The 17,655-nt window shown below is 45.7% G+C and overlaps 1 protein-coding gene across 2 annotated transcripts in view; it reads left to right on the top strand.

Annotated features, from left to right (window-relative positions):
- The first annotated feature begins 2,855 nt into the window (after positions 1 to 2,855).
- Positions 2,856 to 17,655, top strand: part of LOC128628033 (cell growth regulator with EF hand domain protein 1-like) — a 166,654-nt gene continuing 151,854 nt past the window's right edge. The window contains exons 1-3 of one of the 2 annotated variants that reach the window (XM_053669395.1): positions 2,856 to 2,912; positions 11,039 to 11,688; positions 12,234 to 12,463. In XM_053669395.1, the coding sequence (XP_053525370.1) occupies positions 11,595 to 11,688; positions 12,234 to 12,463 (324 nt within the window). In that variant the 5' untranslated portion in view covers positions 2,856 to 2,912; positions 11,039 to 11,594. Of the gene's footprint in view, positions 2,913 to 11,038; positions 11,689 to 12,233; positions 12,464 to 17,655 lie in introns of those variants that run through there. The other variant, XR_008392350.1, reaches the window with a different exon arrangement.

Consider the following 17,655-nt stretch of genomic DNA (forward strand, 5'->3'; position numbering starts at 1 on the left):
AAAAATAGCAAGAGCTGACAAGGATGTAGAGAAATTAGAACCCGCCCCCCCCGGGCTGTTGGGTGAGAATGCAAATGGTGCTTGTTCACCAGCGGAGAACAAGCTGGTGGTTCGTCCAGAATTTTAAAGTGGAATTGCTGTGGGATCCAGCAACTCCACTTCTGGGTATACGCCACAAAGAGCCGAAATCAGGGACTCAAAGACATATTTGTATACCATGTTCCTGGCAATATTGTTCTCAATAGCAGAGGGCCCATCAGCAGATGAATGGATAAACAAAATCCGGTATATACATATAATGGGATATTATTTATTCTTGAAAAGGAAGGGCATTGGACACATGCTATAACATGGATGAACCATGGAGACATTTAGTGAAATAAACCAGTTACAGAACGACAACAGATAATGTACGATTCCAGTTACGTTCATAGACAGGAAGTCGAGTGGTAGCTGTGAGGGGCCTGGGTTGGGGAAAAACGGAGTTGTTTAGTGGGTGCAGAGTTTCGGTTTTGCAAGGAGAACTGTTCTGGGGGGGGGGCGACGGGTGCACAACAGTGTAAATGGACTTCTTGCCACTGAATTATACATTTAAATATGATGATGATACATTTTATGTTCTGTGCATTTTGCCACAATTGAAACTAATTTAAAAAATGAGTTAGTGAGGTGCCTCATCTGGGGTCCAGTCACGAAACCAGTCACCACTCTAATATTTCAAGGGGAAGGGATTGTGATAGATCTGGCCACCCACAGGCTGGCCGCCCGCGGATCCTGAGACCACCAGGGGTTAGCAAGAGCAGGAGGCTGCTCCGGGCCCTTGCGCCGGAAGTCCACAGGGAGGAGGGCTGTTCCCTAGTCCCAGAATCTGAGACTACACTGTGGAGGTGGGAACCCAGGGGAGAGCTGCTGTCCGGTGGGACCGCTGGGCGCATCTGGCAGGGGTGCGGCTGCTGTTGGTTCCAGGTGAGGCCCAGAGAGGGCGGAAACACCCCGTCTGCTCCCCCGCTCGCACCCTCCTGTTTTCCACCAGCGACGTCCAGGGACTTCAACTAACCAGAGGGGAGTACACGCTGGGGGCGGGAGGAGCCCAGAAATGTCGCTTCTGGGGACACAGAGCAGAACAGGGGGCAGCGGGAACACATGAGGAGGAAGTCAGAGGGCGGGCTGGCAGAACACCAGCCCACGCGGCCACGCAAAATTCCCTTCCCTCCCTTAACAGCTCTCGCAACTTCCTGTAAAGGATTTTTCAGAAGCACTCTACGTTGATTTTCTTTTTAATTTTTTTTTGCTTTTAAAACACTTTTTATTGTAGTAAAATACACGTAACATAAAATTTACCATGTCCCTGGCATTGAGTATATTCACAATGTTACAGAGCGATCCTCGCCATCCATATCCAGAACTTTTTTATCTTTCCTAACAGACACGCCGTCCCCACAGTACACCAGCTCCCCACTCCGCGTCGCCTCCTCCTGTGGGAACTGTCATTCTAATTCCCGTTGTTATGAATGTACCTATTTTAGGTGCTGCATATATATGGAATTACATATTTGACCTTTAGCGTCTGCCTTATTGCTTTAAAAAATTTCTATTGCATTTATTGGGGTGACATTGGTTAATAAAATTATAAGTAACTTTCAGACATTACACTGCTCGGAGGTGCTGGTTACTCTCAGTCAGGGCAGTTTACCTTCTGTAGGTTGCACACACTTGAACAGAGTATGAGAAATGTATCTGCACAGAGGTTTAGCTTCATGTGCAGAGACTGCCTCTCTGCAGACCAACCGAAAGTCGTCCTGAGCTCAATGGGATTCTGCTCAGTTTGGGTTTGATTTCTGTCTGTCGAGTGTGAGCTCAGATGGAATAATACTCTTACTGTGCCTTTAAACTTGGATCGGAGTTCACTTCCATCTCCCTTCACTCACCCAAATCTAGGTTAGTGCTCCTTTGCTTTGCAGCCTCAGCGCCCTGTGTTTCCTTGGAATGTGGTACTTGAAACTGTGATAACTTTTTGATGATTCACCTTTTCTTTCCACATAAGCCTGTAAACTACTCAAGAGCAAAGGCAGTACGCAGATATTTTTTCATACATATCTGCATGTGTGTGTGAGTCTATGATTGGACCTCCATCCCTAATGACTGACAAGAAGCAGTAGGGCCGGTTCCAGAGTAGGTACTCAGTGCTAAATGTTTTTGTTTGAATGAACAAAGTATTGGATGAAGTTAATTGGTTAATGAATGTGAAGACATTGGAGCAAGAGGAGTCAATCTGCCTGCGAGCTACTGAGTGCTGGGATTAGGAAGAATATTGCTGTTTCGTTAACTAATGGAGAATCAGGTAAGGCTTGGTTTTAACAAAGAGGTTTGTGAATTGGGATTTCAAAAAATCCCAATAGACCACCAGAACTGTGGAACTGACTTCAGAAGAGATGTCAGGGCTTGGAGATGAAGATTTAAAAGTCACCTTTGCAGATGGGGTTTATAGAAGAACTAGGATGTTGCAGCTTCCTTTTTCCGGCAGGTGGCCGCAACAGTGTTCCCTTCTGTCCTCTGGGCTCTCTAGGACCTTGCGACTTTCCACCAAAAAGCAGAGTCTATGTCACCTTCCCCTGAACCCGTGTGGGTCTTTGTGTTTGCCTCAACCAACAGAATATAGCAGGAATGATACCCTGTGACTACGTCGTAACAATGCCTTGTACTTCTACCTTCTTCTATTAGGTACTTTGCTCTGGAGACCAGCCACCAGGCTGTGAGGAAGCCCAACAGCCTTTGTGAGGCCCCCGTCTCCTGACCAACAGCCAACACCAACTCATCGCCCCTCTGAGTGAGCATCAGCTCCAGCCCCGGCTGAGCTGATGCCGCACGGAGCAGAGGCACGTCATCCCCACCAACCCCGTCCTGCCTCCCAGGTACGAGAGTAACATGAACCACTATGACTGTTGTAGGGCTTTGAGTTCTGGGGTGGTTCGTTCCATAGCAACCAATAATCGATATACATAGGTGGGTGAAAGAACCATAAAATTTGAGTCAGAAAGGACTGGGTTCAAATCTCTGATCCTGTGACAGCCAGGGTTGTATCCTTCATTGTTGTTACATGGACTGTGTGAACTGTAGTGCCCCGGTGTGTAAAATGATGCTATCGGTGGTGACGGCAGAGAATTACTATGATCATGGAAAGAGATGCTATATGTAAATGCCTCATGCTGTGTTTAATCTCTGTGGGATTCGCAGTGAACACTATTTCCCTGAGATGAGGAAACAGAAGTTTTGTGAGTTCTTTGAATGAAGAGCACATCTAGAATAGGTCACTTGGAGATGTATAGGAATAGAAGAGCAAAAACCAAAACCCACACAAAACAAAACAAAAACCAATGGTGAGGGAATACTCAGAGGATGAGGAAGAAATTAAGACCCAGTGGCTTCCTGAGAAGGTTGGAGGGAGATACAGGACAGAAAGCCAGCTAAGATCAGGAGCTCAAAAAGGCCTTCACTTCAGCAGTGGGGCGGTAACTAGTGACGAATATCACATCAGCGTGAGCGGAACGGAGGGCTGGACGCCCGCATGCTGAGGGACAGAAACGGTTGGTAGTTACATTTGCCGTAACTCCTCAGCATGTATGATATTCTCAAAGGACCTGAGAAGACTATTATATTTAGAAGGTATATATCACCCACCGAAATTTCGATTTCCCCACTATAATGGTCCTTCTCTTTTTTCAGGAAATGTATGCAGGTGAATCTTGCCACTCATCACCCACACTCACTGGTTTTCCCTATGCGCTCATTTCTTATGTTTATTGCTGTCTCTGTGGAGTGTGGCCTGTATATTTCATACTTACATTTAAATTCCTGGTTTTCCAAAATGTCTTGCCTAATGATTCCTGCCATTGTACATGTTGCTTGTATTCTGGTTCCAGAATGGAAAGCAGAGTGTACAGGTGAAGGAACAATGGCCAGAGGGCCAGTGGCCACGTCTAGAAATAGGAGAAGGAATTTACTGTTCAACAGATGAAAATGAAGGTTGTGATACAAACTACAGTGAGTTTTTCATCCTCACTTGATTATTGAATCCTTTTAGTATCCACTTACCTGGTCAGAAAATAGCTATTCCGTCATCTCAGAGTCTTTGAGCTGAAAGGAATTACAGGTTCTTCAATTCATAAAAAAGAAAAGGGAGACTCAGAAAATATACTGGTGCAAAGTTACAGTTATTTACCTACTTACAGCGGTTTAGTGAAATAGATACAAATGTGACGGCCGTAATGCATGACAAAAACCTAGTTTCCAAGTAGCCTATTTTTTTTTAACTGAAAATGTCATTGGCTTCTTTCACTGGTTAAAAGCACAAAATATAACAGGCAGAGGTCTGTTTTAAACAAACTAACAAGCTGTGTTTTTTTCCCCCCAAGTCACATACACACACACTACAAAAAAATAATGTGTGAAAATGTACACAAGGACTTGTATCCTGAATTAAGAGAAACAGCTATTGAAACGGAAATTAACACGATGAAGTCTGAGACACATTAGCAATTTTAAAAATTGAGTCTACAAACGCTGCATGGTACTCCGCAATACTATACTGTTGGATATGAAGGAGAAACTTGGTACATCTTCTTTTTTTTAGCAAAAATGCTTTTCCAGAAAAGCAAACCAAAACAATGTAACCAGCAGACCAAGGAGGCTACAGCTAGATATCAGAGCTACAATTTCTCGTATCTCAGATAGAAAATCCTATTTATCCAGAATCAACTAAGTTTCAGGACAAAACAGGGACATGTAACATTTCTTACTTTTCTCTGCTTCTTCCCTCTTCACCCTGTAACTCCACATAACTCTGTAAATAGGTGGCTGCTTTTCAAATTGGTCCCAGTAGCCTTTTCTTGTTTTACTTTCTGAGATGAGATGTAAAGTCATTTGTAAGCCTTCACATAAAGGGTTTTTAATATTCACCCTCAAACATTTATTTAGTCCCCACCATGTGCGAGGCACTGCATTAGGTAGGTCTTCTAAAACATACTATACAAGGGGATGAAAGATAATTTCTGGTTTAAAAAGTCACATTAGGAAAATGCAATATTTATTAGGCACTTGTAAGATAAAAAGCACTAGCTGGCACGCCGCTCTGCAAATTTCTGGGGGGCTCAATGGATGCCAGTGCGATGCTAAGAGGGCCGAGTCGGGAGTTTAATTCTTGATGGCTTTGTGCGAGGAATGTTAACTCTGCCCAACCACGTCTCAGACCCAGTCAGTTAGTTCTGCAGTGGAGCGGGGTGTGGCTGGTAGAGCTGAAGGCGGCCTGTTGACCACACAGGACCAATGAGCAGAGACAAGAGGCAGGAGATGGAGGTCTTCAGGATGGGCTCTAAGAACTCTCCCCTCCATAGTAGGCACCAGGCGGTGAGGGGGACTGGGGCATGGGACATGAAATCTGCTCATATGGAAGCAGAATTCCTTTGGGGGGAATGAACACTTCTTCCCACTTCTGATGTTTCTTTCCACTGGTAGGGAGTCCGAATAACATAACCCTTCCGTCATCTTTCTACTCTTTCCTGTCTGTGCCCCAGGAGAGGCGTCTTACCTGCCTAGTGGATCTGGGGGAAATGAACTGGGCCTGCCAGCCTCTTGGATTTACCTGATGGGATCTCGCTGCCTACGGGGCGCATGCGTGCGGCCGTGACTGAGTGGATTTGTCTGCCTGATCCAGGCGTTCAAAAATAGGAACAGCATTTGCCCAAAGATACAAGCTACCTCGTCCAGCCTAGTCTTTGTCAGCCATAAAGGGTCGCTATTTTGGCACCAGCCTTGTCTTCAACCAGCTCGGCCAGTCTGGCATTCTGTAAGGAGATTCAGGAAGCCAGAGGGCCCTCTCACACAGGCCGAATGGCTCCGATATTGCCAGAGCAGGCGGGATGGCGTGTAGAATTGCTGTGTCCTGGAATATTTTCCTGTGACTCAGAAGGTAAAGTTCAGAATCCCTGGGAATCCTGTGTCCATATACTGCATCTATTACTCGAGCTAAGAAACAGGGGTGTATTTGAACAAGTGACGGGTGGAGAAAACCTCCAAACATTGCCTCGGACAACGGTGAGGGCTTGTGGCTTAATTCATGAGCTGTGTTGCTAGTCTTGAGATCAGCAAGGTTATGTAAACATAGGACTGGGCTCAGCCTTTTTAGTCCATCCCCGAAGGGAGTAAATATTTTCTCCCTTTGCAGGCACTCTACTTCCTTTCTTCTGAGCTGGGTTAATATGGATGATAAATTTGCCCTGACTTTCCGATGAAAAGGAGAGGCTGGAGAAGGGGCCTCTGGGCCCACCACCAGCTTCCTGAAATTGTCCTTTCTGAAGTCCCTTGGAGTTTCTTTCCTGAGGACAACAAAGGCAGTCTATTTATCAGTTTCAGTTGCCACCAAGGGACCGACCTCAGAAGTGAGGCTGTTTCCCTTAGCTACACATTTCTTTGTGGGTCTAATCTTGTATCACACAGTGCCAGGCCAGCAGCAGCCGGGCAAGGCACAGTCCCTGCTGAAATATTTCCCTCGTGGTAGCCTCTCGGTATAAGACTGGTTGCGGTTAATTCAGCTTACAAACAACACACATCCCTTTCAATCAAAGAAAAGGGCTGATTCTGTTTCAACACTACCCTCTTCCCTCTCCAGCAGGGATTTGCTTACTTTGATTCTGCGATGGGTCCATTCAAATAATGTCCCCCGAATAATCTCTTTCCTGATCGTTCTCACCTGTCAGGGTTGTTGGCATACGGCAGGGGAGAATGTATGGAACACACTTAATTGCTGGTCGGCAGTGCTATTGTAGTTGTGGTTGCTGCTGTTGTTCACCACCTGAGGAAGGGAAGACTCTCGGGGCTGGTGCCGGCCTTTAAATCAGGGTTTTTTGCTGTTGTTTCATTCGCTCCCCTCCCCTCTGGTCCCTTCCTGTCCCATCCCACTGAGTCCACAGATTGGATGTTTACATTCGAGGTAACAACTACATACATTTCTAGTTTCAATTTTATTTACTATCTTCTGGCACCTTAACTCCTTGATTCCTCCTTTGTTTTGTCTCTCATCTTCCATTTTGAGAGGAATCTTCAAGTTTTGATGCTTATTTTCAACAAAGATAAATGCTTAACTTACTCAACTTTCCCCTTATGCAGCAATGAGATGGTGGGGAAGGGGGTGTCTTTATGTCCTCTACCCAGAAGTCATTTGCAGTTTTCTGTCTCTTTTTCTTAAGGCAGTTCCAAACACACCCCACGTGTGCTGATGTTTGAAAAGACTGTAAAATTAGAGCTGCGGAATTATGAATGCTATGAAAAAGGTTTTGACAACTTTTGGTGGCATTTAATTCAAGTTAAACTTCTCTCATTCAAAATAATAAGCATAATGTTACTTATTATGTAAATGAGGCGGGAAGGCAGATGTTTTTCATCCTGGTGACTTCCCTGGAGAGTAATATGTACAAAAACCGAGCAGGAGGGGCCCATGTTCAACCTGGAAATCTGAATAAGTGTTAAGCAACAGGAAGGCTGATTCCTCTGGAGCTGGTCTGTCCAGTCGGGGAGCTGAAAACCACTTGATGCTACTCACATTTAAATCAGTGGCAATGAAACAAAATTAAAGTGAAAATTTATCAGGTGCATTGGCCATAATTCATGTGTTCAATAGCCACATGTGACTGGTGGAAGAGCACAGATACAGATTTCCATCATTGTGGAATGTTCTATCGGACAAGTACTGCTAACCACAGAAACATTAAAATAGAGCCTGGGATGCTCGTAGACTCCTCCTATCAACTGGAACTTTATCCAGAGGGTTTGTGGGACCACTCAGAATGCATGTAGGTGTTTAAGACACAGGAGTTGGGATCAGGTGGCTGCTAGTTGAGTGCTACCTCCCCATCTCACGAGGATTCCCTCGAGCTAAACTTCTCGGCCTTTACATGTGTGTACATTCACCTGGAGATCTCCAAGTGCAGATGGGGAATCAGTAGGCCTGGGGCGGGCCTGGCAGTTGCATTCATACCTGGCTCCCAGGTGAAGCTGCTGATGCTGGTCTGGAGACCACACTTGGAGACTCACTGATGTACGGCGCTTTTTCCCCAGTCTTGGCTCCGCATAGTAATCACCTGGGGAGGTTTAAAAACTAATGATGCTTAGATTGCACCTGCAGAGATTTGGATTTAATTTGTCTGGGGTGTAGTCTGGGCATTAAAGATTTTTAAAAGCTCCCAAAGTGATTAAAACTTGAGGACCATCGGCAGTGATAAAGCAAGTCTAGGAAATCTGAGGACCAGAAGCACCGGCTTCACCTGGAAGCATGTTAGTTAGAAATGCAGAGACGCAGGCCCAAACCTGGTGCTGCTGAATCACAACCTGCATTTCCACAACATTCTCCAGGTGATTTCATGTACATGTAAGGTGAGAACTGCTGCTGGCTCTTTCAAGTCATAATTTACCAACCTGTGCACATGTGCTTTCAAGAAATCCTTTTGTTTATTTTTTTCAAGAAAACCTTTGAAAAGTAGTAAGTTCTGTTTGTTCCTAAAAATGCTGGGGCATGTAACTTAACCCACGCTTATGTGAAATCACTGAAGGTGTATTAGACTGTCACTGCACAGACTCAGACTTGGCAGTTTCTGCCTGCATTGTTGTGGAAGGTAGCAATAACCCCAGCCGAGTGGAAACTGGATTTTCAAGTTTAGGTAGAAGGTCAAGAATAGCCAAGTTTTCTAGGAATGACTTTCACATGTTTGCATAAAAACTTATTCAGGATAAAGTGCTATTCCCTTTTTAGGTTAATGCTTTTGATTTTAGAAAGGTCTATGCTTTTAATTCATTACCAGAGATTTCAACACAGACACATTCTTAATTCATGTAACTTTTCATTTTGCAACAATAAGATCCTGGGGGGGGAGGGGGGAGAGGGACTATAATGTCTTCACACACAAAAAGGTTTCTAAGATTGCATTGTCTCCACCAGGCTTTCTGAGTAGTATTTTAGGGGAACAGTACCAATAACAATCATAGTATTGAATGGCCAGCTATGTGATGGGTCAGAGTGACAATTCTCAAACTCCAGGGTGACAGGAAGCACTTGCAGCTCTTGTTAAAATGCAGACTCTGATGAGTTAGTCAGTCTGGGGTAAGGCTTGAGACTGCATTTCTAACGATACGTGTTGTGATGCTATTGGTCCATCCGCCACATTTGGAGTTAGATGACTCTTCCAGGACACCTTCCAGTAAACACTCCTCTCAGTGATTCAAAAAATCCAATGGTCTGGGATAAGCAATACGCATTTTCTTGAAAGTGCCGATTTGCTCATTTGGATCATCTAAACAAACGATAGACATTACAAGGTCAAAATTATTCATAGACCGTCATTAATTGAACGCTAATGGGGAAATGAAGTCATTTAAGGCAAAAGCAAAATAGTAACACGAATACCTCAAATGACAACTAGGGCAAGTTTTTCAAAATGTTGCAAGCTGTCTGTATGCTTGAAGTGGCAATTTGCATGCATAATTAGGTGCAATCAACAGTTTTGAAATGTAATATATTTTCTGAGTCCGTATTTACTTATGATGGATGCAAAAAATTTTTTCAGTGTCCCCGAAAAACAGAAGGGCAGAGAAAGGAAAATATTTGCATTTAGCAATAGGAGTCTTTACAATCACATGCCTAAAGTTAGAACAAACATAGCTGAAGTATTGTATCTTTATTTTGATTTAATCTTCATTTAAGCCTTAAAGAAACTCACAAACACATTTTGGAAGTAACAAGCATGGAAGAATGACGACTCACCAGTCAGCTGTTCCAATTCCTGTGGGAAATGACATGTAATTTTTTTCCCTACGCTGTAGAAGGAAATTCAAAACGTTATTGCACAAAGCACCATTGCACTGACTTTCTGCCTGCCTGCAGAAGGAGCGGGAAAGAACCTTTGATGATACCAAGTATCTCTTAAAGCAATTTATATAAAAACAATGAACTGAACCAGCAATTTCTTCTTCCTACACCAAGGTCTTCAGACCCGCGCTCCTTGGAGAATTTGTGTTATCTTACTACTCCCAGCACAGCAAGCAGCGGCTGGGGAGTGCTCACCACGGCCTGGGGCGCTTTGCTAAGCCCTTTATGCAGATAATCTAATTTACCATTATAAAACACATACTATAAGAATTGATGTATTACAATGTACTAAGGAGGAAATAGAGATTAAGTAACTTCTTTAAAGGCATGTAGCTCTATATTTATTTTCTTAGCACAGTACTATATAAAGGGTCATAATGTTATTTTAAACATATAGTGAATCTCAGGCTCATTTTATTTTCAACAAGTTCTCAGTTTAGACAATGATTGTGAAGTGTAGCTTTTTAGAAATTTTGAAGGAAAAGAGACAGTAATGCCATTCCCAAACTTTTTTCTTCCTAAAAGCATGTTTCCATTGCATTATCTAGATTGGCTGTCTACACCGATAAATTAAAGTGGCAAACAGTTTCTCTCCCTTCCAGACAGAGTCGGGGATTGAGAGATTGAGCTGAAGGATAAAACCCAATCCTGAGTGCCTGTGTGGCTGCCTCCGCCGGGGCAGTGTGTCTCGATGTGTAAAAGTTGTCTTAAGTTAATGCAAAGCAGTCACGAGATGAACAATGCAATTTTCTAGTTTCATTAGGCAAGTGTTATCTGTGATACATTATATGTTAGGGGAAAAAAGCCACCCTCTGCTAAGATATGCATGAATTGTTCATTTATCTCTTCATCCATTTGGGGGCATTATGAAGCTCAAAGCCCAGAACAATGGGCTTTATTTAACATTGAACAGGTTCTTAATGACCCGCTATTCCTCGCCGTGGCTGCTGGGAGGTCCCTCCTGGTTGTGCAGAGTTGCAGGAACAGTTCCCGTGAAGTTGTAAGCTACTCCCAGGACCAAGTGGTGTTAAATTTAGAAGTCATCCTGATCACCTGACTGTCGTGAGCCCCGATTTCAGAATTTCCAAGTCAACCCTTGCCATCACTATCTATCTATATTTATAGACGCAGATCACCGCCTGGCTTGGGGTCACCTCCGGAACCTCCTAGAGACCTGCCCTGCTGAGGACGCCCTTCCAGCCCAGGAGAGCTCGCCACTTGGGAGCCTTGGCGCCCAGCTGGCGCCCACCCCGGGGTACATTGCAGTAAATGCCTGGCAGTAGTGATTTCTCGCTTCTCCCTCCGCTTCGCTCATCGACCCTCCACTGCCAACCTTTACGCCAAACTCCGGCACGCTGAGAGACTCGCGTCCGCGCCATCCACGCGGGGCCCCACCCCTTCCCGGCTCCAGCCCGCGTTCGGCCGGAGGCAGGCGAGGGTAGGTCGATTTCCTGCCGGGAATTTGCTGCTGTCTTCTCCTCTTTACTCCAATTCTCGTGCTGGGCTGTGTGGAGCGTGGCTGCCAGCGTAGGGAAGATCCGGAGCTCGGACACCCGCTCGCGCTCATCGGAGTGGCTGACCCCGGAGACACGCTCGGTGGAGAGGAAGGCAGACCTGGGCCAGAGTGGAGGTGGGGGTCGCCTGCTGTTGGGGGTGGGCGCACCGGCCGCCAGCTCTCCGCATGCTCTTCTCCTTCCAGTTCTCGCAGCCACCACCTTGCACCGGTCGGAAGACCCTCCTTCCCTTGGCTCCTTTGCGTCGGGAAGAGGGCAAAGGTGAGGGGTTGGCGCTGGGTCAGCGGGCGGGGATGGCAGATTGCACTTGCACCTGACATTCCCTATTCCTGTCAGTTTCGTCTGGCAAATCCCCGCGATCTGGCTTGTTCTTCCTGTAACTTTGTTCAGAGGGTTGGAAGGGGGGGGAACACCGAGGGGCCCTAGGAGAGACTAGAAAGCCTAGAAGATCGGGAGGCCGGGCTGGAGAGCAAGTCCCCGAGCGGCCCCGGGGCTGGGCGCGCGGCTGGCAGGCGTCGCAGCTGCCGCCGGGATGCGCTCTGCTTAGCGGGACTGCCGGGGGCGCCTGAAGGCCACTGCTCCAAGGACAAGCGGCCACCCGCTCCTCGCGCTCCCCGGCCGAGGCACTGCCAGTGCCCAAGCCAAGCAGGCAAGCGGAGCTGCGGGGGAGCTCGGGGGAAAGGGTGGCGGGAGGGAGGGCGCGCAGAAGGCGGCCCCTCCCTGGCGAGCCAAGCGTGCCACGGGCAGCTGAGGAGCAGCCGGGCGCCGCTGCCAAGTCTCCGCTTCGCTTTTGTCTTGCCCTCCAGTGAATGGGAAGATGGAGATGGATGTTGAGGGAGTTTCTCCGCGCCCGGAGCCCATCCCCCGTCCCCAGGGGGCTGGCGGAGCCTGCCAGGCGCCGCCACAGCAGCCCCAGCCCCAGCCCCAGCCGCAGCAGCAGCAGCTGGCTCAGGATGAACTGCCCAGCGAGAGTGCAGGCGCTGAGGACAGCGACGATCCCAAGGCGAGACCCAACGGCGAGAAAGGAGAGAGCAAGGTAGGTCCACAGTGTTGGCGCTGTGACACCTTTTGAACAAAACCGAGGAGCTCTAGCAGTGGCTGTCACTTTAAACCCTCCGCTCCCCCCACTCCTTCCCTCGTTTGTGTGGTGGTGGGGGCTGCAGATGTGGGCAAGGCGTGAGATTTAAGGGAATCGATGGGCGATAGTGACTTTCTGAACTGGAAGGCGTGTGCAGAAGTCTGCCCTGGTTTCCGCCTTCAGCGGTATGTGCAGAGAAAAGTCTTGGGTTCGTGCGATGTGATGCCAGGGTAGAGCCCACACCTCAGGAGAGCGGTGTTGAGAGACCTCTGCTTTCTGCACAGTAGACCCAGGGCTTATGTGATGATCTAGGTCAGGGGGAAACATATGTCCTCAGGGGCTGCCAAGTGGCTTCTGAGACTCCTTGGAGGGAGGTGACATCACAACCTGAAGATGACAACAATGGGAGCAAAGTTTGCCTCTTTTGTAGAAAGGAGATCACTGCTTAACACGGCTCCAAACCGCAGGTCCTGCGCCTCACCTGGCACCCTCCTACCTGGAAAGGCAGGCACAGAGTGCCTGGCTGCTGAGGAGCCCTGCTGTGTCATTGTAGACCAGGGGATAGCTACTACTACTTGCTGTGGAAAGAGAAGTTCTCCAGGAAACTGAATTCCAGTTAAAAAAAAAAAAAAAGGTTCAAATGCTATTTTCTGGTGGTGTTGCTTCTTCTGTTGGGAAAATTGTGAATAGGTGAAATGGCATAGGCAGTAATGCCTCAGTGATATTATTAGAGTATATTTGCTGCACTTTGTGTCTGAGGACAGTCATCTTTCTCATACACACTTGGAGTTCAGTTTTGTGGAAGCTAGTGTTGTTTAGCTGTCTGTATAAAGTGTACCTGTGTATTTGTTAATACATTTTGAAACAGGCTGCTAATGTTGGGGAAAAGTTGGCTCAACAACTCAGAATATTGGAACCAAAGAAGGGTCAGTCAGTGGTCAGCACTTAAGAAAGCGCACAAGAAAATAGTCACTTCTGCTGGCTAGAAGAGAATTGCGAGTCATGAAATGCCCCTCCTAGGAGTTCGCCCTGGTCTCTGTTGGACCTTTCTGCTAGTGGATTGGACAAGTATCTGAAATGTATCGGGATCACATTGAGTGTTGCTGTTCTGCATTTGGAGACAGGCCGACTTCTCACGTTGGTATTTGCTAATGTTCAAAACTGTTTTGCATACTGCAACTGAGCTAAGGATTGAGATTGTTGTTTATCTACTGAAATCAATATTGTAATTTAAATGGCAGTCTACCAAGAAACTGGAGTTTCAACATATTCTAGACCGGACCCAGGTGCCTTATAAATGCATACAAGATTTACATTGTAAAAACTATGATGAATTTTAATACTCTCATATCCTCGGCTTTCCAGTCGCTCTCTCTTGATTTCATGAATATTTAATTCTGTCATGACTGCATATTTACTACGTTAAGTGACTGTCTGCGCTTAGTTTTAGGAAATAACCATAACTGAGCATCATATTGCCTAATTGCACAATAAGTCTCTTTTGCAGAGTAGGTGTGGGGCAATAATTAAAATACACAGCCAGTGCTGCCATTTCCATATTGTTGGTTCATATGCCCTGAGCAGGAGAAATTCCTGTCATCAGCAAAAATCTGGGCCTGTTTGTCTCCCTCGGATGCATCATGCAGACTGTCTACTGTTCCGCCGGTTGCGAGGAAGGAGGAAGGCGACACACTACCACTGTTACAGCAGGTGAAGAGACGACTGAAAGCCGGTTGATTACAGTTCGTTAATTAGCCTGTTCAGATAATTGAGTATTCCACTGATGTGATTTGCTTTATGTTTGTCTGCAATTTCTTGAGGTAAAAACAAAATACTACTTTTTTCCTTCCAGGTGTTCGCCTTAAAAAATGATCTGGCATCCTTCTCTTAACCCAGGAATCAGCTGGGTTTTAACCCTGTGCTTGTCTCTGGTCCACTCCTGGAGTTTCTTCAAAGAGTTGGAGGGCGGTTGCTGCGCTTCAGACTCTAATGACTCTTGTTGTCTTTGATGGAAACTGAGGCAGCTTACACATTGATTTTCCTTAGCAAATCTTGATGTCATTAGTGGGGAGGCCTTGGGGTGTCTAACCAAATTATTCTACTAAAAGATAAATGGAAGACAAATGGGGCTAAAGTGGAATGTGGTTTTACCAAGCTGTTTGGGGTGAGGTTCAACAATGTGAATTTTTGAACAATTGTTATTTATCTAAAAATCTTCCCCAAGCAAGGGGACTCTAAATAGGGTATCAATGGATATTAACACCCCTTCCTCCTGAAAGTGTCAGGAGAGTAATGGCCTTTATTTACTTTTCTTCAGAGTCTGGTTTGGGGCCATGATTTATTTCCTTGTGAATTTACCCCAGCTGTCTCATTGAAAAAGAGATCAGAGCTTAGCACCCGATCGGCTAGTCTCCTGAATTGCAGGTTCACGGTCATATGTCTTCAGAGAGTCTCTGAAATAGGAAGAAAGGTTAGAAAACTGGATCAGTCAAGGGATATTTTACACCGGAGTTTTGTGATGTGACTGGCGCTTTCTGTCCCCAGAATAACAATGCCCGATTCCTCTCTAGCAAGCACTCTTCGGAGAAATGTTAAGGCAGCTATATGCCCTGTGTGCTGTCATGCCAGGAATTGGGGAAGACCTTAAATCGACCATGTAGTCCTCCTTGGCGCGTTAAGGCAGGTGTATATTAAACCCTCATGAAAGGCAGTCTCCTGTCCTTACAGTGTCATCCAAAGACAATGTGGTGGCCTCCTTTAGGGACCCAGTGAGATATTTCCCCACCCATCATCTCAAGAACTTCTTCCTCATATCTGAAAAGAGGTTTCAAAACTGGACGAAACTCTTTTCTTCTAGTCTTATAGATGAAGATTAAATGGTTTCTGCCCTTGAATAAGAGACCTTCAGATCCTTGAAAGTCTTCTCAACCCCAGGTTTGATCATTCTCCAAACTTTCTTGCAGAGTTTCTGTAGGCCTTAAGAATCCCATCCTTTTAGTGCCTCTCAAAAACCCTTCTAGAACAATTTTCTTGTGCTAAATAATTCTTAGGTTGGTAGTTTTGAAACTTCGGAAATGTTGAAAGAAGTTCTCTGTGTTGAGGACCAGCATCCCTGTATCTTACTCCATCTCTCCTATCATGTTACTTATACAAATGTGTGAATTCTTCCCCTGGTCTCAGATGAGTGCCACAAATGATTCTTTCTTTTCTGCTTTAGCTTCATTTCATTCATATATATATGTTTCCTTCCTTTCTCTGCCATGCACACCCCCATGCACTGCCTATCCCACACCACGTACCATGATGTTTTATGTCTATTAACTGTGTGTGTTTATGGCCCACATGTGAAGTATCGTGATGAAATTCTCTTTTTTGTTTAGCTCTCATTTAAGCCTTGGCTCGCAAGGCTACGTTATTCTGGGTTTTGGACTAGAGAGACGCTGCCGCCCGACCACGGGTGCTTCGCAGATGACCATGACTCCAGATGCTCAGCCCAGCTGCCCCCGCCAGCGATGCTGCCCTGACTGTCAGTCTTACAGAGGGTGCTGTAGGGAATTTCTTACCCAGCCTGTCCAGCACATTTGCAAAAACTTTTTATTGTGAAATAATTTTAGATTTAGAGAAGTGTTGTAAGATAGGACAGAGTTCCCATATATCCTTTATCCTATTTCCCTCAGTGTGGACATTCCACTTAATCATTGTTCATATGTGGCAATGAAGACATTACCGCTGGTGCAACACTGTTAGCTGAACTTGCCCAGTCAGTTTTTGTTGAGCAAATGTGTAACACATTGATGCTTTCCATTCTAACCTTTGTAGGATTTAAGACTTTGTTCACACCTGAAAGGCTTTGCGAGAGAATACGTAAGGGCCAAATTTAACTTCAGGTTAACTACCCCCTTTTTTTTTCTGGGTGGGCAGATGCAGCCTGGGAAGTACAAAGGTTGAGGTCCCTGGAGCTTCCCATCACACAGCGGTGAGCCCCGTGAGCCTTACAGCTTTGGCAAAGCTCTCGAGTGCTGTTAACTTGGGGGGGGGGTGAGTCTTTTTTATTCTATCCTGAAAAACATTTCTGCTCCAGGTAAGAGAGGGTTTGTCAGTACGCAGAGGACAGCAAAGTCTCAAGTGGCAAGTAGAGGAGAAAAGGCAATTGATAAAATCAAGACAGTTCACTTTGATGCCTGACCCCTTGGGTATTTGTTCCCGGCATGAAAAATAATGGAAGCCCTTTTGTTTTTGCATTGTGTTAGCCCAGGTACCTCTGAGTCCCAGCCCAGCAGCGGAAACTGGCCCACGCTAGGTAGGGTGTCACTGTGATTAAGAATTTTGGCTTTCTGATTAAGAGTGAAATCAGAAAGACTTGCCCTTGATCTTGGCTCTTTCACTAGCTGTTAACTTCAGATAAAAAGAGTCTAACCTCTCTAAACCTCAGGGTTTTTTTTTCCTGTAAAGTAGGAATAATTACAAGTGCCTACCATGTAATGCTTATTGTATGTCTCAAATGAGATAAAACATACCAAGTTCTTGATTCAGAGCTTCCCAGGTACTTATCGCTCAGTAATTGTTAATAATAATTGTGATTATTGTTATTACTGTTTCGGTTCATGGTTCTGAAAAGGAAAATGAGTTGGGACTCCAAGTTCCCCTAGAGTTTTCAGTGGCCCAGAAACCCGGGTGGGGGTGGGGCAGCGCTGGAAGTGATACAAATGCATGGTTCTATAATCAAACCAAGATGGTATTCAGTGGCCCAGTTTCATCCTGCGGGCCTTGAGGTGCTCACATGTATTTTCCTGGTGGGCAGGAACCAGGAAAGAGTTACATTTTATCCTGACTTGTCAATAGACTGCTCCTCTCTCATCGGGATAAGCCGAGGAAAACCAGGGTGGAAGGCGCCTACTTCCCAGCCCAGGCTCCAGGAACACACGCGAGACCTTGACAAAGCCAATGCACTGACCTGCTTTAATACACATTTATGGTTTCTCAGAGGGAGTGGGTGGCCACTTTAAAACTTAAAAAAAAATGATTGGGCTACAAAAATATTGTATTCTTTAGGGCTTTTTGGTTGCAAGCAACAGAAACTGACTTTAATTTGAGCAAAAGGTATTTTATTGGAAAGCAGTAAGGCAATCAGAGAATCGAAGGGAAATGAT

Source organism: Artibeus jamaicensis, unplaced genomic scaffold (assembly GCF_021234435.1).
Source record: "Artibeus jamaicensis isolate MK-2021 breed Jamaican fruit bat unplaced genomic scaffold, CSHL_Jam_final contig_519, whole genome shotgun sequence".
In the NCBI taxonomy this organism is placed as follows: domain Eukaryota; kingdom Metazoa; phylum Chordata; class Mammalia; order Chiroptera; family Phyllostomidae; genus Artibeus; species Artibeus jamaicensis.